This window comes from Diadema setosum, chromosome 12 (genome assembly GCF_964275005.1).
Source record: "Diadema setosum chromosome 12, eeDiaSeto1, whole genome shotgun sequence".
Classification (NCBI taxonomy): Eukaryota; Metazoa; Echinodermata; class Echinoidea; order Diadematoida; family Diadematidae; genus Diadema; species Diadema setosum.
This window is the reverse complement of record NC_092696.1, coordinates 27931781-27957548: the sequence shown is the minus strand read 5'-3', so window position 1 is coordinate 27957548 and position 25768 is coordinate 27931781. Positions and strand designations below refer to the sequence as shown.

The window sequence follows — 25768 nt, the reverse complement described above, 5'->3', positions numbered from 1 at the left end:
GCTGGACCAAAGTGCATCCATTCATCCAGTTAATCAGGAAGGCGGGCATTTCTGTAATGTAGAGTTGAGTGAGTGTTTGAGGTGGCGGCACCCCGGCGTGATGAGGCAGGCACCCGAAAGCTATTGCTGCATGAAATTAGATCAAGGTCATTGCCAAGATTAAAGCCTCCCTGTTCAGACCATTTTTTTTTTTCATCTTCAATTCTTCACATCCCTTTAAAGAACATCCAATGTTTGATTTGGAAACGATTTTGGGTATTCCCGTCGCCTATCCTTGATATCAATTAGATACTACTGATGTTCTGGATGAAACGGAAAAACGGAACCAGTCAAACAAAGAAACTTTGTTTTGAAATAAAATCAACACAAAGAGAGAATGTCTTCTTTAAAGACTAGTTGAGGGACCTATGATTTGTATGAGGGGTTATTTCACCTCCGAGTAAATACGCGGCACAGAGGAGTATGTTTGAATTTATGTTTACGTCTGAGTTGGGCTAATATCGCGTTAGTGCGTGTGATTCTGACGTCAGATGTACTTTCCCACCGTCGAGTTTCAAAGGTGAAAAACCGCCGTGCAGAAGAAAAACTACCAACTTGAATATCACTGAAAGGAAAAGTGAAGCCGTAATAAGAAATCACGTGATAAAGTCCATGAAATCCTTCAGGATTTTTACACGCGGTGACTACATGTATTATATAGATAATACATACTGCAGGCTGTGATGTGTCAGATTATAACATTAATTTTTGTGAAAGATATATTATGGTCAAACGCTTGTCATAATCATATAATTGTCAGACGCTTGAAAACCATGATCACACAAATGTGTACATCGAAACACAATGACACTTTCTCATGCTATCTCATTCTTTTATTCTCTCTCTCTCTCTATCTATCTATCTATCTATCTCTGCCTACTTTTCTCAAGTTACTAACACCTAAAGAGTTGATCTTACAAGGTATTCTTTGTTTTTTTCCCATGTAAAAGCAAAGGTATCGCTAGTAAAGATTGTGTGTGCGTGTGTGTGTGTGCGTGTGTGTGTTTGAAATCAAATTCCCACATGTTGAAGTTCAATATGATAAATTATGATTTTCTGTAAAGGTTATGTTCGCCTATAAGTTTTGGGTTTTTTTTTTTTTTTTTGTAGCGTTGCTTAACTTAGCAAAATGCTACATATAAACATGTTTACGTAACGTACTTCAGCTTATTCATGCGCACATATATACTTAGCAAATGCACAACAGGTTTATTGAGGTATTAACTCTTTCGTTCACTTTACACTTATTTCAAATTCTATCTATGAAGGAACATGCAAGTCGCATTTAAAAATCATTTTGGCAAATGATGAAGCCCAAATCCATGCTCACATCGCTGTTATTAAAAGATAACTAAACCAAAACAAATACAAGAGTAAAATGCTATTAACATCTCACAAACAAAGAGGGAGGTAGTGGAATTTTACATTTTACAATAATTGGTTTTCTACGAATTTTAAATTAAAATTGTCATTAATCAAATCCTCTTATTTTGATATGACAAACATCGCTGCTATGGTGTGGCACGTTTTCAAATGCCAAAACTCTATAATTTTTCTAATTTCTAAGGAGTTTGCGCTTTTATCTGTGCCTGACCCACCTAATTTATTAGATTTTGCTATTTTCTTTTTCTAAAGGTCCAAGTTTTATATTTAGGAGAGTGATTATGGATTATTCATGAAATCAATTTCCTGAGATTTTATGTTTCTGGATTAACTGGGTCACTTTCCAAAATTTCTATCGTCAGTGCTTGTATTTATTCTAGCCATAAGAAACCTTGAAAAGGGCTTTTTCTCGATATCATTCTGTAGATGAAATTGAAATGAAATTTACAATTTTACTAGAGCAACAAGAGTCTATTGACTTGCAATCACGTATGTAAGATTTGCTTAAAATTTTGTCAAGTCGTTTGATTGAGTTATCGCACGTAGCTGCTCCTGTGTTCCCACAATTTGGGTGGAACCTCAAAGGCGGCGTGCGCGTCTAATGGCTTTCGTTTTTCATTTGAGCCCATCAGCTGTTACCATATCTTCGTCATCAGTTGGCCAATGGTGAGCCAGTGGGCCGCTGCCTCCACAAGGCTGAATCTCTCCTTTTTGAAATGGAGATATTCTACTTTTTTCTCAGTCATATTACTCATCTCAAATACACGTGACTAATCACTCAATCACCGTAGTCAGAGTATTTCAATTCCACTGCAAAATCTCTTGAGGAATTCCCTCGTATAGATTTGTTTGATGATGGCGAGGTGGCTTTTTTTCTCCTCACTCTTTCTTCTATTCCTTCTCATTTTTTTTTTCTTCGCGATTGTGGCGTCATATTTCTAGACGCAATTGTATCGAAATGATTTCTGGCTCAACGACCCTATGACGGATAGAAGACGTGGGCGTATTCAACTAGGATTTGGTGGCCGAAGGGTTAAGAAAGGTGAGAGTAAACGAGGCCTGATTGGAAGACGATAAAACGAAAATGACAATGATGAATTGCCGTGTAAGATGTGTAGATGAGAAGGACCAACATCATTTTACGGAGACACAAGACTCTGTCTTTCCCTTACGTTATATACGTTTCATTTAATGAAACAAGTTTTTGTTTTTGTTTTTTAAGATGAATAAAGAGCATGCGTTAAAGAGCAGCGTAACACAAGTCTTAATGGGGTGGGTGAATATAAATAGGATAAGCTAGTATTTTCAACATAAGTGAGAAGGAAAAGTATGGATATCGAAACAACGAGCTGTACATTTTGAGAGATGGAAATACTAGTATCATACCTGCAGATGAAGGTAGCAAAGGTCTGGTAGTAGACGATTATTGAAACATTGACAGTGCAAGTAGAAGTCATGAGAGGGAAAGAGATGATATTATGATAAGAAGAAGAAGAAGAAGAAGAAGAAGAAGAAGAAGAAGAAGAAGAAGAAGAAGAAGAAGAAGAAGAATAGGTCTTTATACGTAGTTTAACCTTTTCAGTATTGGCACATTCTTCCAAAGTGTCTATGTACCATTATCATTACCCTACCATACTGTCTGGTATATAACCCATTATCACACCTGGGTCGAGAGGGACATCGTGGGTGGAAACATCTTGTCTAAGAACGTTGGCACTCGTCATGCAGGACTCGACCTCGGGACCTATGTTTCAAAGCCAACAGTCCAATCCACTATACCACGGTACCCCCTCCCCCAACCCCATTAAGAATGAGAAGAGAGAGGAAGAGAGATGATAGGGGGGAGAGAGAGAGAGAGAGAGACGGTGGGGAGTGGAAGTGCGTACAATACCATTAAAGGCAAGGAAAATTGAAACAGAGTATCGAAATTTTCGCCGCTGTGAAAACATCCGGACTATATTCATACAACTCTTAAAAGAGGAAATGAAGAACGGAAAAAGGTTGATGGAACCGCAGACTTTACTTTTCCCCCTTTTCACCTGCACGGAAGAGTGATCGCTGGTTGGTTAAATCGACAGACTTGAGCGACATCTGAACAATTGAGAAACGATTCCCACATGTGAGTGTTTAATCTCAAGAGAGGAAACTCAAAAGTGCAGTCCTGATAAACAAACACGAAACTTGATTCATACAGCTTTCCCTCATAGAGAACAACAAACAGAAAGTTGAAATAAATATAATAGATGAAGTAAAGACTATTGAAAAAAAAAATCTGATTGAATCTAGAAAAGTTGTTCTTTTCCTGCTTTACGATTTTTAATTTTAGATTTTGTTATGTTGGAACTACTGGAGCAGATATTATTAAAATACCTTTACGTATTAAGCGACTGGCTATACGCGCATAGGTAAAGCGCGCAACGTGATTGTTTCTGGAACGTATAACAGCGCCACTGGTGACGAAATTCTAGACTGTGGCAATGATGATGAAGATGCTCACGACGAAAAAAAAAAGGCATTCATTCCTTTCGGTATTTGATGGGAAATAAAAGTTTTATATTGAGTGGGCTAATGAACAGCACGAGAACAATAAAAATGTGGCGTGTGTATATATTTCTTTTTCAATTTACCATCACGGTAACCCCTATTCTTGTTGAAAAGTCCATCCAACGGCCAGTTCATCCAAGCCATTGTGTGAGTTGAAGAATCAGGCAGCGTTGCTGATCACAGAATCCCATTTCTTAAACATGGCACTGAGTATTTAAGTCTTGGCAGCATTTAAAAACCGTTTGAGAGACCAAAGACACATACATATACTGTACTGAATTCTCAGTATAACCAAAAAAAAAAAAAAAAAAACAATAAAAAAACAGTATAATTCAAAGAAACTTTCAGCTAACAAGGCTCAACTTTGTTACAGCGAGAGTTTGTTATGCCAGAGATTATGAAGATATGGATGAAGATATGAAATGGAAAAGTATGAGATGCTACAAAAAGAAACGCAGAGGATGTGAATTCTGATAATGCAATGAATACTAATAAATATTGATCATGCTGATGGCAACGAAAGTGATTGAATGAATACCTGTTCATAACGAGGACTCAATGAATTTACCGTGATATCCTGTTGATGACATGCTGGGGTCATCCCACAAGACCGACGCCCACGAGTCATACAGCCCATGAGTTCGACATTAAAAACAGGTCCACGAGTCATACAGCTCACGAGTCATACAGCCCATGGGTTCGACACTTTATCATAGTTAAAAACAGCCCACGAGTTCGACAGATACAACACGGGGCTCAATGCGTCAGTCTCGTGGGCCTTCTTAGCTTAGTGTCGAACTCATGGGCTATATGACTCGTGAGCTGTACAACTCATGGGTGTCGGTCTTGTGACGTGCACCCGATGACAACTATGAGATTGCGAAATGCTGTGAAGATATCGAAGATGAAGGTCATGGTCATGAAGATGAGTGGATGGATGTTGTCAACCTGGCATTTATGTCTTCAGTTATCATGTTGTGACGATTGTTGTTGGAAATCAGGATAAACTAATGATTCAGGGATACTATTTTGTATTTTCCTGCAAATCTCATGTCATCGACGATAAATCTGGCAGAGCTAGTCAAAGCAAGGATTACCGAAATAGGACACGATTCACGGGGATCGTGTTATAATTTTATATGTAGCTATTTTACGGGTTAGTATAGACGCAGTGAAGATTGAGAGGTTTGTGATGTAGCGATGCGTAGGATTCAAAGTTGAATTATCAAAGTACAAATTGTATTGTAGTTTTGATGGTGGAGTAACCTCAATGACGTATTTCATAACGCCAGCACCAAAACACGTTGTGTATGGATCAAAAATGTGATTTTCATCATTCATGCTCTTGTGAAATGTTATTTCGTGATGAGAGTGGCGTGATATCCCTGCTGTAAAGAACACAGTGTCCCACAATGTTTTCACATACTGTGAAAACCCTCGAATTAAAGTGTGAAAAGGATTTCACACAAGCTGTGGTGTGGTTTTTCACAGAGTTCACATATATTTAGTGTTCTGTTTCACACTGAGAATTGCTGATTCACAATGTGTTCAAAATGTTAAAATGTTCATTTAACAGTGAAGAGTATTTCACACTACTCGTGGCGTGGTTTTTCAGAGAACTCACTCAGTATCGATCTATTTTACACTGCAAATTGATTATTCACAATGTCTTTACAATGTTAAAACGCTTGAATTTAGCAGAATGAAGATGATTTCACAGAGTTCACATAGCACTGTATTGTCTGTTTAACGTGTTAAAACTCTCGAATTAAACGGTGTGAATAGATTTCACACTGTGTTCAAAATGTGTTCACACTGTGGGACGCTGTGTTCTTTCCAGCAGGGATTGACAAGACCTTATTGCGTTGACGATGAGGCCGAGTGAAGAGGATGATAGCTCTGAAGGTAATGACGAGAATATGCATTTAAGTCTGTTTGAACACAGTGTGAAATCTATTCGCGCTGTTAAATTCGAGCATTTAACATTGTGAACACATTATGAATCGTTAATTCAGTGTAAAACAGAACATTTCTATTGATATGTAAACTTCCTGTGAAAAAAAAAAACACACCACAGCTCATGTGATATCATCGTCACACAGTTTACTTCGAGCGGATCGAAAAGACCTCATTACGTTGACGCTGAGGCGGCGTGATGAGGACGACAGCTGAAGGTAATGACGAGAATATGCATTTAAGTCTGTTTGAACACAGTGTGAAATCTATTCACGCTGTTAAATCCGAGTCTGTTCTGATTTATGACCGATGATTATTATCATCATTATCGTTATCATGATCATATTTTCTTTATACAATGTAGTTATGGAGATGACTATAATATAGTGAAATCTATTTATATATCATAATAGAGGAAAATGGGATAATCAACATGGCAACTGATCACCACTTTGCAAATGTCATTTTCGCAAAGTTACGATCTATCGTCTGGTGCTGTAGTATCTTTGGTATTGGTATTGGTGTCACAAAGGTACTTACGAACAACAGTCCCTGGGGGTGCGACCTTGTAATAAGTTTTGTGTCAGGGTTGCAGCGATTTTCATACCTGATGTGTCCCTCTTTTGAGTCTTTTTTTTTTAGGTGTTCTTTGCATTAGATATTGGCTTGTTGCATTTTGAAAGGCCAATTGGATCTTCTTTGTAAATTAAAACCGCGAAAAAAAAAAAGGAAAAAAAGATTAAGTACAAAGTCCAGAGGTCATTTTAGGGGTTTTTTTCCCTTTTCTTTTCCAGGACGTTGGGAAGTGATACCCAACTGCCGATGTTCTCAAAAACGGGAAGTGTAAACAAATAATCCTGACGCATCTATGCGTCATCAAAATATTATGTGCTACCGTATCTCATAAGGTTGGCGCTAATCGGAGAGTTAAAGATGACAGAGTATGTGCCTAGCCATATCCTTGGGGTTCCGGACACTGTCACCCTAAAGTGGAATGCCTGCATCGGATGTAACAACTAATCCAAGCTCACTTCAAGTCTGAAATCCCAATAGTGTTAAACCTTTCGTACTCTCTGTGATAGAGCCTTACAACAATCTGTTTTCTCGTATGCGGAGCGACAAAAGAGAAAGAGTCCCTTTTTTCTCCTCGTTTTTCCTGTGTTCACAAAGAAGAAAATAGAATGGCTGAAAATTTTCCCTTTTCTCCCCTTTTTTGCGTGGGATTTCTAGCACCTCGTGTTTGGAAACATAACAAGAGTGGTGTTTGGACTCAAAATGAAGCTGCAAAACCCGCGAGTTTGGCTAGCTTTTGGGAGCAAGAAAGAGGAAAATAAACGAACGTAGGTCATGGTCGTCGACGCCTGTTCATGGGTGGATCACTTGTAGCCTAGAAACAAGGCGTTGTTCATTATGAAACATAGGACAAATGGTGCGAGAGGCCCATGCTTATATGATTGTTGGTCATTGTGCACTTTTATTTCGGCTTGAAGGGAGAATAGGCCGAGTAATTGCCTTTCAATTCAAATATCGATACCACTCATCAACATCTCTTCAAAGGTTGGCGTAAAATCGCGATATTTATCCTTTATTAAAAATAATAATGATAATGAGAGTGTTTTTAATTGCGATTCATCACTGAGTGTAAGCCGGACAGGTATGGGCAATGACGCTTTTAATTTCCTTTGACTCGCCAGTTATTTGGTTTGAAGTTAAGGTACATTAAGTCATTGACTCAACAACAGAAAGTTGTGAGAAGATACAGATTTGCGCAGGTTAGTTTTCATTTCTGATTCGAATATGGTCTGCGCAGTGGAAGGAAATCTCATTCATTTCGCTAAATTGTATCAGCAAAATGTTTACGTACAGAAAAGCTATAAGGCAATCAAGCAGGTGTGATTTGCGTGCATTTCATTTTTATTACGAAGCTGACTTTCGTGTACACATCTTATAAAGAAAAAAAAAAGAAGAAGATGCGGACATTACATTTAGTGAATTCACATCTTAGTCATCTGCGATATTTCAACATCACGTGGCATTACTCGGTCCGGTATACCAAGCGAATCTACCGTATAATGTTCATCGAAGTCTTTACATGTATTGCATACATATCAAACTATAATACATTGTATCACGTTTTGCACAAATGTATTCTGTGTCTGATGAAATTTTTTTTTCTCTCTCTCTCTTCCTTTGTTGATAAGTCGCAATTGCATTGCATTTACTGTCATATACAAAGTAATGTCTTAAATTAACACAAAGATAATTCAGGTTTATCGTACATGTACTCCTTTAGATTTTAGACAGAGTAAGGAGAAGAAATATCACAATCGTTCACTTCATTGTAAATAAGGAGCAAAAGAGAAAAATATATTTTGTGGACATAAGAAAGTTCCAGATAAGCTGGGGAGGGTACACGGTATATAATTATGCAATTTCTATCGTTCCTATAATATGTGATAATCATGTTGTCACAAATTAAAATCAATGCTTCTTTACAATATAACAAGTGTATACGACTTCCGTATCAGTATCAAATAGGAAAATAATTCCTTCTGCTTTACAATGTACCGTATATGGTACTTTACTAAATGATTGATTCCTCAAGTATAGAAAACTTCAATTTATAAGTACCTGTATAGGCAATCATTCTATAGTTCTACTCCTGTCTACACGTGTAATCCTTTTAATACAGGCATGGAGCTAGCTCCATGATACAGGTGTACATAATTTATACATAGATTGTTCCTTTCCAAAACTATTGTGAGACCATAATTACAATAAACCCCTATAGAGCCTATGTGATTTGCTTCCGATAACAAAAAGCGCTTGACATGCACATAGGTGTGTATGTAGTTCGATCATCACATAAGTACAATTCATTTCAACAGACACGACATAGTTTCTTATACAACTACACTAAATGCAACAACCTTTATTAAAGGGGATGGCTAGTAACTGATCAGTGGGAATCAGTGGGAATGCTGGAGGATGATTGTTCCAATCCTTGTGGGATTCATTTAAGAGTATATTATATATCTATTGTTGTGTGAGAATTATTTGCTTCAGAATGGTTTCATATTCAAGTAATGTGCAGTTTAATGTTTCCAGGTTAGCGTGCCTGGTCAGTGACGGGGCATTAATCTGCACATTATTTGAATATGAGACCGTTCTGAAGCAAATAATTTTCACACAACAGTAGATATATAATGTACTCTTAAATGAATCCCACAAGGATTGGAACAATCAGCCCTCAGCATTCCCACTGATTCCCACTGATCGGTAACTAGCCATCCCCTTTAAGTGTTGTTGCCAAATGAAAAAAACAAACAAACAAATGGAATGCATCAAGAGAAGAAGGTAGATGAGTCCTTCAATAAAAGTTACTGGCATCGTGTTGTTAACCTTAACATATACATTACAAAAGTTGAAAATAATTTGCTGCTAAAATTAGACAAAAATGTGCATGCTACTGAAAGTATTTAATTGTGTATTGACACCATGTTACAAAATAACGACTTAAACGCATAAAAACGCGTTATAGCGAGGTCGGGTATAAAGAGGCGTTCGTTTACAGCGAGCTTTTAGTCGCAATTCTAACTGCGTCTTATACAATGCACAACTGTAATTCTAACAAAGTCGCCAACAAGACTTCAGCTATATTGCGAACATGTTATGCCCAGAGCCAAAGGAAATCATTAAAACGATCTTCAAGTAGGACTATAACAGGCAAGTATAATTCTACTAGGATTTCAAAGAAATCATCGCGCACCGTCGTTCCATGTCCAGAGACTATACTTGGTGCTCTCCCGTTATAACGAACACGTTTATAACGATATTTTCGATACAACGGAGGTTAAAAATTTAGGTCCGAAAATTATCAATTATATACCTTTGTACATTTTATTGTTCAGCTACATGTATAAGAAAATTCCGATATAACGAAAGAAAACGTTATAACGGGAATCGCCTGTATAGGTCTTCTGTAATTGCACTTGCATTTAGCTCTGAAGTTAAATGAAATGCTTGTGAATGTAAATAGGTACAATATACAGCAGTAAAATGCAATGAACGTTTATTGAAGAATTAAAGGGTGTCCGCAGACTCCTCGGACAAGTAAGGAAGTACAGTAAGCTCACCATCACAGTCAACCTCTAACAAGTCGAAATTTTGGTTAAGTAGAAGACACTTTTAGGCCGGATAAACATGTATTAATTCTAATGCGTAAATCGAATAACTTTCGCCGCTTAGTATGGATTCGACTAGGGCGAAGTTGACTATAATTACTCTAATATCATTTTTCACTACATGATTATTTGGATATAATTCATGAAAACCCTATTAATATGAAGTCGGAGGGGGAATAGTAAATTGCACCATCACTTTCCCTTTGCCATTAGCAAGCATCATTATGACAATATCATCAAACGTCCTGAATTACAGTCTGATAGGACAACTAAAAATCTATAAACGGACATACAACGCATAACATACACTTTTCATACGCTACACTATCAGATCTTAACCACAATACACAAAGCTACCAATTTATGTACCGAGTATATTCTTTCCATACTACGTCCATTCAATTGCTATGTCTCAAGTATTGCACAAGGAAATTCGAACAATTACAATATATACCAGGAGCTACAACTATCAAAGATTGCATTCTTTGAAATACACGTATACATGCCTTCTGGATATCACCACTTCCATACATACGGAAGAAAACACTACTTATCTACATGTATTGTCTTCATATTGCATACTGAGCACAACAATATCCCTCAGTGTAAAGCTCTCGCTAGCACAATACATAAAGGACCGTACTTCAATTCAACCGTGAAGGTCAATGAACCTGTACAGTCATTGGTGGTGACCGCTAATATCAAGACCCTCCACAGGGACATGAGGAATTTGAAAATTGAAGGGAATACTGTATGTTATTCAGGGGGGGGGGGTTCAGGTGCAAGTTTCTTCACTTTGTCTCCCTCTACAAATTAAATTTGTTCAGATCGCAACTGCTGATCTGTAAATTAACAAACATGTCGGAAAAAAGGAACCAGTGGGACTCGAACCTGTCATCTACTGATTTCCGGGCAGCGACACTACCACCAGGCTCAGTACAGATCAGCAGTTGCGATCTTAACAAATTTAATTTGTAGAGGGAGACAAAGTGAAGAAACTTGCACCTGAATTTGAAAATTGTTTCGGATTATTTCAAGCATAACATACCGCGGGAGCAATTGTATTCCAAATATTGAGTTGTAGAATGTGATGAAGAAAAGAGTAGGAAAATATTAACATAAGGTGTACTTCTGATATGAAAACTGGAATAGTAATAGAGATATGGTACGTCCAACCATTACGTAATGCTGTCAACAAAAGATTCAACATCAAAAGTTACCGTTGAGGTGATTATAATCGATACATTAAAAAGATGATTACACATATCAAAATTAAAGAATCGCAAACTATGGAGTTGAGTGGTACCTGAACATGACAATGGCAATACATGTACAGTATTCGCAATTTACCATCAGTAACCTGATTTGCTATGTACGTAAAAGTCGAGCATAATATTTTCTAAAGCACACAGTGCAAGTAACATGACGATTATCTGCTTTTGCGTCAAATATTGATTTGACAGAGTTGATTGTTTTTTTTTTTTAATTTCAAAATGAAGCTAATATGTACAAGCAATTGTCTTGTATGACATTTTGTGACCTAATGGGGTGTAACCTAAAATACTGAACATACCGGTGGAAATACTTTCCAACACTACATTTATTGGCATACTACACTATATGTACTTTTGGAACACATGTACTATACTAGACTCTTCTGTGTATTACGTGAGCTGCTCTCCTCAAATGACTGTGACATACATTGTATATGTATAATCAAGAAATATCTGGAAACGACGGATATTACATTCATTCATATTTATTGACCGTGAAGTAATGCAGGTGCACACTATTTATACTTCTGTAAGTACAACTATGTACATTGTACATGTATTTTTATGACAACATTCTGTTGTTATTACAAGGACGTTGTAACAAGGACCTGAAAATCATGCCAATTACCTTGCTACATCAGGTTTTAAACCATATAAGAGTACCAAAAAAAACCCTTCAACAACAAAGAAATATAACGAGTTGGGACATGCAAAATCACCTGGTTACTGGAGTGTTTGTTATACATGTGCGACTTCATTTTAACGAGGTTCCACTATACCATTCGATTGTGTCTCAGGATCTCGGTGCGGGTGGGCTACACAAGAGGTAAAAGGTCATCGAGCTGCATCGCGCCGATGTTCAGCGTGCTGGTCGGCGACGTCGCTCCGAGCGAGACCAGTTCGACCTCGGGACTTGAGAAGACAGGACTCTGGTGGAGATCAACGACCTGGGGAAAGACGACAACACACAAAGGAAGATGCATGTAGTTTCAAAATGAATGTTACGTCATAGCGGAGCAGTCATCACTAAAAGCCATTCCGGTCTAGTACAATGTACACTGAAATATCATTGGCCCATCATGTGACGTACAGTCGCCCGTGGTAGGAAGGGATAGTACACAGACCTCGCTAACAAAAAGCCGAGTGTTGTCATTGTTGTAGTAGAACGCTTTAAAATGTCCAAAGTTTCCCCTCTACCTGTCGATATTATCTTCACGAAAGAGTCATTAAGAAAACAAATACGGTGCATGCATGTGGAGGCGAGGGTTTAAGGGTACTGTATTCGTGTTCAAATCTTAACGTTATCAATATCTGATTATTATGTACAAAGCTTAGAAAATGAAATTCCCATTACCAAGGTTCGCTATTCATTGTCGGAGCTCTAAAAATGTCCTCGAGCACGAATTCGTTCAGATCCGTACAATCTCTTCGCCACACAAGAGACCTTTCGCCATACAAAGGGGTTCACAGAAAGGTAGGTGATTGACTAGTTGAACCACAAAGTATAACCCCTCGAGAGAGAGTCTGCATTTCATTCGTACTTTAGAGAAAGACGCCATCAGTTTAGATCATATCGTGTGGCCAGTAATCCCCCAAATCTCTTTTCCCTATCAGAGCAAACCCACGATTGTTTGGAGCTCGAAACATTAACATCAGCTTTAAGATCTATACGGGTTAAATGGGGAGGGAACCTTCCTCACCTTTCTACTGTAATTACTGCCCCCTCTTTGATAATCTAATGAACTGGTGATTCAAAACGCTTTTTGCGGATTTCGAAGTGAGCTGTTGGTGAAAAAAAAAATAACATCACAAAATTATGAAATATATTGCCTCTCACTGGATTTATGAAAATCAATTTATCTTTCTTGCAGCAGGTCTTAAGCAGTTAAGGAAGAGATATTACCACACCACACGCTACGACTAATACGAATTGTATCCTAAGCGCTAAATCTCTTTACATCATCCAGTGGATTAACATTAAAGCTTTAACAATCACGGGTGATGCATTTGCAAAGTGAAAGATCGATATCGGGCATCGAAACATCTTCTGTAATTGCATACTTACAAATGGATTTCATTCACATTATTCCTCCGAAGAGATAATGTCGTGTGAACGATTCTAAGCATAATACCAGTTACTTAAAACGCTAAAAAAAAAAATAAATAAATAAATAAAAATAAAAATCTTCTGTCGAAAAGACAGCGAACTCTGCCAAGGACAGACATACATGGCAAGTCAACAGAAAAATTGTCACTGGTCTGTGTCCACGCCTTAAAGGTATTAGCCCACATTTGTAAACCTGCAGCAATTGGTCTCATAGTTAGCATGGAGTTTAGGTATGATTGTAGTAACACCTGTGCAAAATTTCGTTCCAATTAGTCCATTACTTTCATAAAAATAAGTGAAAATGCACCGTATGCATGCGTATAAAAACGCTCGCTAGCTCCGGTCCACGCACGTACTACATGCATGCGATACATGTGTAAGTTAATGTGTGTAGCTAGCCCGCGCTCGTAATTCGATTTTGGGTCGGGTTGACCCGGTTTGAAAATTGATTTTAAAACGATGATTTTCTCTCTTTTATCGAATGGTATAGACAAAGAGCTACAGGTGTGGTATGTTACTGTTATAACTTGTACTTGAAGTCATATTGGACCTGTTTTATGCAGTTTTGATTTTCGTGGGTTTGCAAATGTGGGCTAGTACCTTTAAAATACAAATTAACTTTATCACGACCATTGCCACTTAAACTATTTCCAAAATGATGTCCAGATATTGAAAGGGTTAATAGCGAGTGTGCATCGGTTTCACCCTTTCTGGGCTAATGAGTCAAATAAGCACAAATTTCACACACATACATAATATTATGGACCATAGAGGAAATAAACGTGGCACACTGATGATTAACAATATTTAAAAAAAAGCCAAGGGGAACAGAAAGTCAAGGACACCTACACAATGTTGTTCATTTAATAGCGATAACTGATCGTAGAGGGCATCTTTTTTAATGGAAATCATGACCCTGATATATATCGCAATGATTTCGTGAATCCGCTCCCCCCCCCCCCTCCGTTCATTTAATAGCGATAACTGATCGTAGAGGGCATCTTTTTTAATGGAAATCATGACCCTGATATATATCGCAATGATTTCGTGAATCCGCTCCCCCTCCCCCCCCCCCTCCCCACACACACACAAATAATAATAATCGTAGGAAAAGAAAAAAAAATACAAAATTAAAAAACAAATACAAAATAAACAGAAGTGGCTGTCCACAACGGTGATTCTTAAAACTATAATGCCCAAATCTCCATCCAGTTACAACAACACTCTCTTGGGGATCAGGACCCTTCCCACAATACAAGAGGTACGTGTATCGCCTGCAGGTTTCAAATGACCAACACTATTCCAATCAAACGTTAAGCTTCCAGTCGGCTGGCTATACCCTCTTTGTATTACTCATATGCACACAATTAAATCTATTCATCAACAAAAATAAAATCCAGTTTGTTGTTCATATAAGATTTTAAGTTTAATAGAGCTTGTGTATACATAATGGGCAGTTCCGGCCTTGCGAAAATATCATTTCAGATATTTTTTCTTGCAACTTCAAAAGCTCCTTATGATAACAAAACTTTATCTTTTTCTATTCTGATTTTATAAAATGGAATCACAAACATAACTCACAGACTTTGAAAGTTTCAACACACTTCAGCGCATTATGTTGTAAATTACTGCATAATTTGCCCTGATTGACATTATTATTTTTGGACACTTTTTGCATGCCTTTTCATTAATTAACCATAAATTCTGTAAAATATTCATCAACTTACTCAACTTACGTCAAGTCCAACTGTCATGTAATACTGTCATTCTTGAAATATCGAAGAACCAATATCGAAGAACTTTACCCTTTTTTCCCCTGCCCTTTAAAGGGATGGTACAGTATTGGTGGAGATGAGAATTGGGCTTTTAACTTTTTGCGAGATACAAAAAAAAAAAAACACACTTATGAAATAGTAGAGAGCATACGACTTTAAGAGGAATTCAAAGTTTATTTGATGAAAATTGGGTTTGGAATAACTGAAACATCCAAAAACAAAGTAAAACAAAGCGATCGTAATAAAAGGTGGGTCCCACTCGCTCTGTTTTGGATATCTCAGCCATTTCAAAAACAATTTTCATCAAACAAAAACATTGAATTCCTCATGGAATTACATGTTCTTTCATATTTCATAAGAGGTTTCTCACTATCTCACCAAAAAAGGTTAGAAACCTGAAATTAGGTCTCAACCAAAACTACACGATCCCTTTAAAGCACTGTTGACCATAATTATCACAATGTGCACGCGCACACACACACACACACATACACACAAAGATGAAAATCTATTGTTTTGTCGCTTAAAGTTTTGTTTCCCACTGGGAGCAGTGATTTAACAATTTTATGCCTATAAGTAGGACAGTTGTATCACAAACCATCCTACCATATAAGAATTTCGCAATAAAGTCTAACATAGAAGGAGATATCACTATTTTAGTCAATAAACAATAAGTGCAGTCAGTTTATTCTAGAAACAAGTTTATTTTAACTATTGTTCACATTTTATATATTTAGCAATACTTAATATTGATTATACTGATAAACATTTTTACATTGGTTGTTTCTATCCCTAACTCACATTTTAGATTATTTTGAAGCACTAAAGCTGGGTTTTTGTTTCATCTGCAAATGGTAAATAATGCTTTTAAGGATTAGAATCAGGCCCGACATTTGACCCTTGATAGTCCTCATCAGCTTCTGCCCGATTCTTATTGGAAAGTCAAGCAGAGTAGCATTCGAGATATATTGCTCAAGAGAGAAATTTGGGAATAGGACACTGACCCTTCACCCCTTAAAGGCATAATTTACCATTTGTAGATGAAACAAAAACTTGGGATTAGTGCTTTTTTTAAATGATTTTAAAATGTGAGTTTGGGATAGAAACAACCACTGTAAAAATTTGAATCCGTATAATTGTTAAGTATTGTTAAATACACGGAATGTGAACAATAGTTATAATAAAAATGTTTTCAGACTGAACAGTCTGCAGTTATGGTTTATGGAGAAAAATACTAATATCTCCTTATATTTTTAGGCTTTATTGAGAAAATTTTATAAGGTAAGATGTTTTGTGATACAACAGACATACACATTATGCATCAAATGTGATATCTTGAACTTTTTAAAATCACTTCTCCCAAAGGTAAACAGGACCTTTAACTTATCAACCGAAAATCTAGTTAGATGTTTCACCAGTTAAACATTTTCCTTGTGAAAGTGTTGAAAATGAGGTCTTCTACAAGTGTTGCAAAAAGTATATTACAGCTATAAAAATACATAAAAACAAAAATATGCATTGAACAGAAAATAAGACGATGTTTGCAATGACCAGACACCACAAATTTCCTGCTTCGGAGAGCAGCTATTTACCACAGATTTGACTTATCCCGCCTAAAGTCTTAACGCTATATTATGAAAGCGATGAAAACACCTGCGCTTTTGATTTATCCCCGGCAGCTTGTCATATTTTCATTCCATTACACAAAATAGTTCGGGGCTATTGCTATTTTACTGTGCGATTTGCCGCTATAAGAGAGAACAATATTTTGCATGCCCTCAATTTGTTTTTGTTTCTGTTGGGTGATATTTTCATTTACTTCGCCGTATCATTCCAGTGGATGATACTGTAACTTGTAGAGTGTAAATGTGAAAGTTTTAGACACACAACTCATTGGTTGGTAGTGTCATGCTATCGTGTAGCTGTTTCAACCCCCCCCCCCACACACACACACACTGCTATATCCCTTACGAAAAGATTATAAAAACAACAGGTTGTATACACTTCAGAAAGGTACAACACACACCACAAATTGCGTTGGTTTCTGTATACAACATATTTGTACAAGTCTTCAATATTACAACACGAAACTTACTTGCGAAACACAAAAATCTTATGTTAAATTTTTACATTCCCCTGTGACGTAGTCCATAATTCCATAATTATAAACAATTCATATAAACTCCTTTGACAATTTATGTTTTTCTTGTCCACTACGTGTGTATAAATGTACACAGTAACACAGTATAGGAATGAATTCCTTTTTTTAAACACAATAGTGTTCCTCTTTAAAGGGAACGTAAACCCAAAGAGCAATGTGGATTGAGTGAAAGAAGTAACATTAGTAGAACACATCAGCGAAAGTTTGAGGAAAATCGGGCAATCGATGCAAAAGTTATGAATTTTTAAAGTTTTGGTGTTGGAACTGCTGGGTAAGGAGACTACAGAGGTTATGACGTATGAGAGGACTACAACATGAAGAAAATATAAAGGGAATTCAATAGAAATTCATTTTTCATGAAAATTACACATTCCATCAACTTGATACTGACATATTATAGGGGTAGCACTTATTCCCTCTGCTTTCTGAAAGCGGTTAGTCAAGTACTCTTTCATTTTGCTATAAAAGTTATTTTTTGTGGAATTGCTTTTATATTTTCTTTATATTGTTGTCCACTCATACGTCATAACCTCTAGTAGTCTCCTCATCCAGCGGTTCCAACACCAAAACTTTAAAAATTCATAACTTTTGCATCGATTGTCCGATCTTCCTCAAACTTTCACTGATGTTTCCTATTAATGTTAATGCTTTTACTCAATCCACATTGCTCTTTGGGTTTACATTGCCTTTAAATGTCTGTTAAATTCAAATGTCTGTTCATATTCTGTAGGCCCTATGCAAACTTGTTTCATTTTCTTTTACCAACTAGTGTGCCGTCAATCCAACACAGCAGATCTCTATCTCTCCCTCTTTCTCCCTTTATTCATATATCTATCTCTCTTTCTTTCTCCCTCTACAAACATACACACACACACACATACATACATACATACATACATACACAGATAGATAGATGGATAGATAGATGTTTATTTCGATAGAAAGAAAGAGGTATACTGTTTGACTCGGCTCTCCGAACGCCTTGCGTTTCCCAACTACGTTACCCCCTTTCAGTTCCACCTTCCCTTCCCGTCCACCCTCACAGAGTTCGTACCCTCCCCGTATTTACAATAACATTAGGCAAACTTCCACCTGTTGAAAAGAATGCCATTACTTCGGCACACATTACTCGGGACTCCAGAGCTCTTTTCCACCAATGTATCAATTTCTTCCGCCTTTTCTTTCCCATACATTCTGTCCCTTCCCTCCTCCTTCCTCCCCGGACGTTTTATTTGTGATCAATCTGCTGCTATTGACACAGAACCGACTGCGTTTTGTTGGGGAGTGATAACGCATATATTTGCCAGAACCCTTTCTCGAGGACTGAAGTTGAACAAGCAGTTTTACCGCACAGCCGGCGCCCGATGGCAGAGACGCCCTGGGTCACAAGCAAAGTGCAGGCGACCCACTTCTCACCGCTGGCAATCTTCTTCTTGACCTTTGACCCTAAAGGAAGAGGACAGCTCAACTGATAGGGGGAGAAGGTTTCGGAGCCCCTATTCTCGCACTCACATTGAGGAGCGCATGATGGCATAAGAGCGATATTTAATAGCGGCTGCATTCTGTTGCGAAGCAACTTAGTTCCGAACAGGAATACATCCACTTTATTTAACCCATCCGAAGCTGTATGCCTGACCATTATGTGTAGCTGCAATACAATTTGAGACTTTCGGTTGCGAAAGGATAAAGCCGAGATGATTAAAGCGGGCACGTATTAAACTATAGAGTAGATGTCCGAAGTTTCCCTTTTCCTTTCCTCCTACATAATGTTCTCCTTCTTTGTCTTTCTCTCGGTGAAAAAAAAAAAGAATGTTGCATAAAAATATGCTCAAGGAAATAGAGACAAAATCAAGAATTGTATATTTTTTCTCCCGCCAACAGACTACAACCTTAATGTGACATCGAAAAACATGCTTTAGTACACAAGTGGACTTTCGTCGGAAATAAAACAGACTCTCCTACGTAACAAAGTTACACTCTTGACACAAAGAGTGCATTTTGTATAGTATTTTATATTTGTCGATAGGACTTCATCAAGGTTAGTACATATCTAATGCAGGACTTGGTCTAGAACTTCTTCAAAAGTAGGACATTTATGATGTTTAACCTTAAGCTCAGTCTGGGACTTCTTCAAGAATAGGACCTGTTTAATCCAGATCTCAGTCTAAAACTTTTTCAAAGGTGACATGATGTTTAATCCACAGCTAAGTCTAGGACTTCTTCAAAACTAGGACCTGTTAATTCCAGAACTTAGTCTAGAATTTCCTCAAAAGCAGGACACGATGTTTAACCCGCAGCTTAGTCTAGGACTTCTTCAAGACCAGGACCTGTTAAATCCAGACCTCAGTCTAAAACTTCTTCAAAGGTGGCATGATGTTCAATCCACAGCTAAGTCTAGGACTTCTTCAAGACTAGGACCTGTTAATTCCAGAACTTAGTCTAGAACTTCTTAAAAAGTAGGACATGATGTTTAACACACAGCTTAGTTGAGGATTTCTTCAAGACTAGGACCTGTTTAATACAGACATTAGTCTAAAACTTTTTTCAAAGAGAGGACATGATGTTTAATCCACAGCTAAGTCTAAGACTTTAAGACTAGGACCTGTTTAATCAAGAACTTGGTCCAGAACTTCTTCAAATGTAGGACATGATGTTTGGCCCACAGCTAAGTCTTGGACTTCTTCAAGTCTAGTACATGTTTAATCTAGAACTTAGTCTAGGACTTCTTCAAGACTAGGACATGCTAATTTCAGAACTCAGCATAGAACTTCTTCAAAAACAGGACATGATGCTTAACTCACAGCTTAGTCTAGGACTTCAAGACTAGGACCTGTTTAATCCAGACCTCAGTCTAAAACTTTGTCAAAGGTGACATGATGTTTAACCCACAGCTTAGTTGAGAAGTTCTTCAAGACGAGGACCTGTTTAACACAGACCTCAGCCTAAAACTTCTTCAAAGGTGACATGATGTTTAACGCACAGTTAAGTCTAGGACTTCTGCAAGACTAGGACCTGTTTAATCCGGACCTCAGTCTAAATCTTCGTCAAAGGTGACATGATGTTTAACCCACAGCTAAGTCTAGGATTTCTTCAAGACTAGAACTTAGTCTAGGACTCTTAAAGGGTAGGACATGATGTTTAACACACAGTTTAGTTGAGGAGTTCTTCAAGACTATATAAGGACCAGTTTTAAGTCTAGGACTTCTTCAAGACTAGGACCTGTTAATTCCAGAACTTGGTTTAGAACTTCTTAAAAGGTAGGACATGATGTTTAACACACAGCTTAGTTGAGGAGTTCTTCAAAACTACGACCTGCTTAATCCAGACCTCGGTCTAAAACTTTTTCAAAAGTAGGAAATGATGTTTTATCCACAGCTAAGTCCAGGACTTAAAGACTAGGACCTGTTTAATCAAGAACTTAGTCTAGAACTTTTTCAAAAGTAGGACATGCTTGGCCCAACCTTAATTTAGGACTTCATCAAGACTAGTACATGTTTAATCCAGAACATAGTCTAGAACTTCTTTAGAAGTAGGACATAGTGTTTAATCCATATTACATCTTCAAGATTAGGACATGTTTAATCCAGAACTTACTCTAGAACTTGTTCAAAAGTAGGACGTGATGTTTAATCCACAGCTAAGTCTAGGACTTCATTAAGACTAGGACATATTTAATCCGGTTTTAGTCTAGAAGTCCTTCAAAAGTAGGACATGACGTTTGGCCCACAGCTAAGTTTTGGTCTTTTTCAAGACTTTTTCAGGACTTCAGAAATCAATGAAGAGAGGGCCAGACAGATTTCATATGACACTTTTCTAAATCAGAAGTGATGATTTCTAATTCTTTGTTTAGTCCGCTTTTGTTGCTATTGTTTTCGATGGACACATTCTTTTACCACTCAGTATTCAACATTTCCCACTGTATATGGGTATGATGGGGGGGGGGGGGACTACAGTGTATTGGTTCAACTCGTGTATTGTGTACTATTAAAGGCATTCTCTTTTTAACACATCACTGTGAGCGATGCGGTAAATTTGCTAGTTATTGTTTTGATCAAGACTGAACTTTTAAGGAGGAATACTGAACAATGATGAATTCGAGTCATGGACACCACCAGTTGAAGTTTTATATGTATAAAAAAAAAAATAAGGAAAGTGTGAGCGACACGCGCGTGCGTGTGCGTTTTGTACAAATTCAGGTGTAATTATCTCTTTTCCCCCTAATTTGTGAAGAAATGCAACTTCTTGTCATTTACTTTGTGAAAGAGAGAAACAGACGACAAAAACAAACATTTTGCTTGTTTTGTCTTCATGATGGGAGTCTGCAGGTATATGACCAACTGCTGGAAGATGCAAGCACAGTAGCAGATGGAATAGAATGACTTTTAAAGTCATTCGTTTATTGTGGCTTTTATAATCGGAATACTACAAAAACTTATCATTATTCTTTTTCTTTTGCGATAAGAACCAAAAAATATCTGCGTCTGCTTTTGTTCCTTTCCCACAAGAAAAAAAAAAAAAAAAAACAACATCCGACATCTCACAGGTGTCTCGATCGAACTGGTATGCCACATTATCTTTTCAAAACGGACGTGTGCCAGGAATCGAATTTTTCGTTTTAATTTGCCGTGTCATTTCCATAGGCAATCGATCTGCGTAATACGTCAGCGGTTTTTAGAGACATTGGGACCGACAGAATTATATGTCGGAGAGCTGAAGATACTCTGAGGGCATTTTACGTGTTTACTTTGGTAAGGGAATGTATCCACCTATACATGTTTGAAACATTCGCTGTGGTTACTATACTGCATGCCGCATATAGATAATGATCAACGTGTATTCCAAGACGCAGCTCCTTTTGAAAAATATTGAGTGCAGTGGATTTTCGAAAACGGTCCCGCACTCGTGGCGAAAAAAAAACCAAACAAACAAACACACACACACACACACAACACATGCACACAGGTTCTCTCTCTCTCTCTCTATATATATATATATCTTTCTCTGTCTTACTGCTCATGCGCAGATTGTTATTTTGAACCGGCTTCGATCAGCCGTGGGGCACTAACCATGGAGGAAATGAAGACCTCTTTCACTCCGTGGGTCCCCTCCCCCCCCCTTTTTTTTTCTTTTTTTTTTCCTGCTTTGTGGCACAGCAAAGAGAGAAGGGCTAATGTAGGTAGGGGGCATGTGGCAACTTTTCCCCTCAACCTGCCGAAATCATGATAACATTATAGAGCGGATAATAGGATTAAATGAAATGAAAAAAGGATTTGCCATATTGCCAATTTCTCACTGCAAACACAGAAAAAGCCCAGAAGGAGTTTCCCCTTTTTCCCCCTTTTCACTTAACCCTTCCAAGTCTTACCGCCGCCACATTCAAGGCAAAGTTCTTGAAATGAACACTTTAGCAAAATCATAGACTTTACAGAGTTAACCAACGTGCAGGAGTTGTGGTTTAGTGACTTCCGACAGATTTGACGCGGCTTCAACTTGGATCTCTGCATCATATAGCAAGGCCTCAATTCGTGGCGGCGTTTTCCCCAAGTTGAGAAAGGGCATCGCTGCTTGACGCAGAGGATTAATTATTTAGTAATTTGTACGTAACAATGTTTTCAGGTTGTTCTCCGTTGTTTTTCTGTTTGTTTGTTTGATTGCTTGGTTGTTTGTTGTTGTGTTTGTTTGTTTGTTTGTTTGTTTGTTTGTTTGTTTGTTGTTTGTTGTTGGTTTTTTTTTGGGGGGGGGAGGCACTGCAATAAGTTGTCACTTATAAACTTAAACGACAGATGCGCTCGTTCGAATGGCGCGTGTGAAGTGCAATTCCACGCCGTGTTAAAGATGGCCTTCAATTATTAACATGATTAAAAAGAAAAATGGCGTAAAAAGCGGACACACAGAGTTATAGAAGTTTCATCAAATCTACGCTAAAAAAAAATAGAGTGCCACATGTCTTTTTACGCACCGGTGATATCAATGGCAACTGCATAATATGCAAATTAGGTGACGTGATAATGCCATCATGTCACGTGTCTCCCTCTGACCTAGACGAAATCTTCACGGGAGTTCAACTTCGCTTAAGTCGACCACGCACAAGTCGAAAAATTGGTGAAGTCGAAGAAAAATTCTATCCGCGCATGAATGCAAACATACGAAATTTCACGTAGGCCCTAAGTCGAAGACTTTTATCGTTCCCTTTGGATTCATCGTAGACAAGGTTGACTCATGAAACATGACGTCACAAAGAAAACTTGTATTGTTATAAAATATAAATAATGTTTGCTTGTTTTGTTTTTGTTTTTGTGTTGTTTGTTTGCTTGTTGTTGTTGTTGCTGCTGCTGCTGCTGTTTGCTGGTACTTCTACATCATTAACCAAACCATGACTTTCATGATATCGAGTGCGCAAACCTTTACAATTTTGTAAGTGGATGGCATTATGTACTCATTAGGTCTGCAGACTTGGCCGCGACCAAGATTTCTATTCGGTGGCATCATCTTAAATTGGATAAGTCCGTAACTTTCTAATTTTTCAAATTGATAAAATTTTTTCGTCGAGTTGTTCTTATTGCAACTGATTGACACATTACCCTACATACATCGACGTAAATAAGCACTGAATTGATCAGTGTTTTAAAAGTGCTTATTTAGGTCGATGTGGGGCAATTTGTCAATCGGTTGCAATAAAACTATGCACTGAATTGATCAGTGTTTTAGTAGTGCCTATTGCTTCGATGTAGGGCAATTTATCAGTCTCTTATTTTTAGTCCATTTAACTATACAATCATGTATAGTTGGCAAAATGACGCCATCTTATTTTGGGAAAATAATAATACATTACATTTGTAATACGCTTAATACAATGTTTTCAAACGCAAGGGAAATGAATATTCGATCTTGGTCTTTCATCTCCAAACTTGTAGAAATGTTTTTCCTAAACATTAATCTGAGACTTTCTTTTCATTCATAGTATTGTCGAAAGTTTGATAAAATTGAGATCACCACATCCTCGCGCCTTTTGAATGAACAGTGACAGTTTTGCGCTTATGTACCATTACACAATACCCTTTGCATGAACAACAGAATTACAGCATTCAACCTCAGCTTTGGCCTTTGATCTTCGATGATCTCTTTCCTTAAAAATTCAACTGATCGATTAAAATCGCTTAGGTCCCATGTGTTACGTTTTAACTTTTATAAACGTGTCTATCAGACAGAAATCTTGGGTTATTGGAATACACAGTGAAATCTGAAGACGTGACCCTTATACAGACCGCCAAAAGGATTTGCCAAAAATATAATTTTTAAAGTTACCTTTCTGTAATACAGCGACATACATGTCCTTAAATTTGCTGACATTTCAGCAGGTAAGGATGAGGGAGTTATTGACCGAAACAGTCAAGTTGCTGACCTCAAATTTTGAACATTGGTCTTCAACAGACCTTCAAAGAAAAATAAATGGATGCATTGAGTTTTTCCTGATATACTGATAAACTTCAAGATATGACGAAATTACGCAGAAAATTTCTGGAGACGGTCACAATTACATTAAAGCAAGTTTGTCGATTGCAAACGCAGAGTAACACTTTTATGTTAGAAACTGGGGCAAATCTTTCCTTATTTTTTTTGACGGGAAACAAACATTAAAAACTTTGGACGATATGAGAGGAAAAATACACATGGCGATATCAGGTGACCAATTCTTAGCCAATCAGAATCTGATTAGGATACATGTCCCATTTCAAATAATCAATAAAGTAGGACAAGCATTTGTACCCTTGATATCCAATCCCTTCACGAACAGAACAAATAGGAAATAATTCTTGAAGGAAATGTTGAGAAACGGGATCCTTACTTTCTATCCCTTGCGCAGATCAGTTACGCCAAATGCCTAACACGATTATTCATGATATTCCCTCACTGTATACATTCCATGAAACTTTAAAGCGCAAATCCACTTCATTCAAGTTGGCTATCGCAAGTAGAATGACGTATAAATGAACGCACATCCGGCAAAACTTGAATTTGAATAAATTAATGGGAGAGGTTAAGGAATTTCGAAATTATTTGTCAAAAAAAAAAACAATGCTACTGTGTCAGTCATGCCATAATTCCAATCAAGTGGAGCAATGGCATGATAACCACTAAACAATCTAAGTGTTTTAATGTGAGATTGTGAAGAAATACGCGTCAACAGATTTGCTCGACAATTCGGTAGAGTAACCCCTGCCATCTTCATTGGTCAACGCTGTTCGGACGAAGTTATTGCGAAGGAAACAGAATATTCATATCAATTTAAGTCTAAAAAGAGGAGATTACATGCATTTTAAGTGAAGGTCAAAGGATGCAACAAA

The 25768-nt window shown here is 37.5% G+C and overlaps 1 protein-coding gene across 1 annotated transcript in view; it reads right to left on the bottom strand.

Annotated features, from left to right (window-relative positions):
- Window positions 1-12195: 12195 nt before the first annotated feature.
- The window catches only part of LOC140235842 (uncharacterized), a 42172-nt gene continuing 28599 nt past the window's right edge, over window positions 12196-25768 (bottom strand). Inside the window, 1 exon segment of the mRNA XM_072315840.1 lies at window positions 12196-12327. Coding sequence (XP_072171941.1) covers window positions 12196-12327 — 132 coding nt within the window.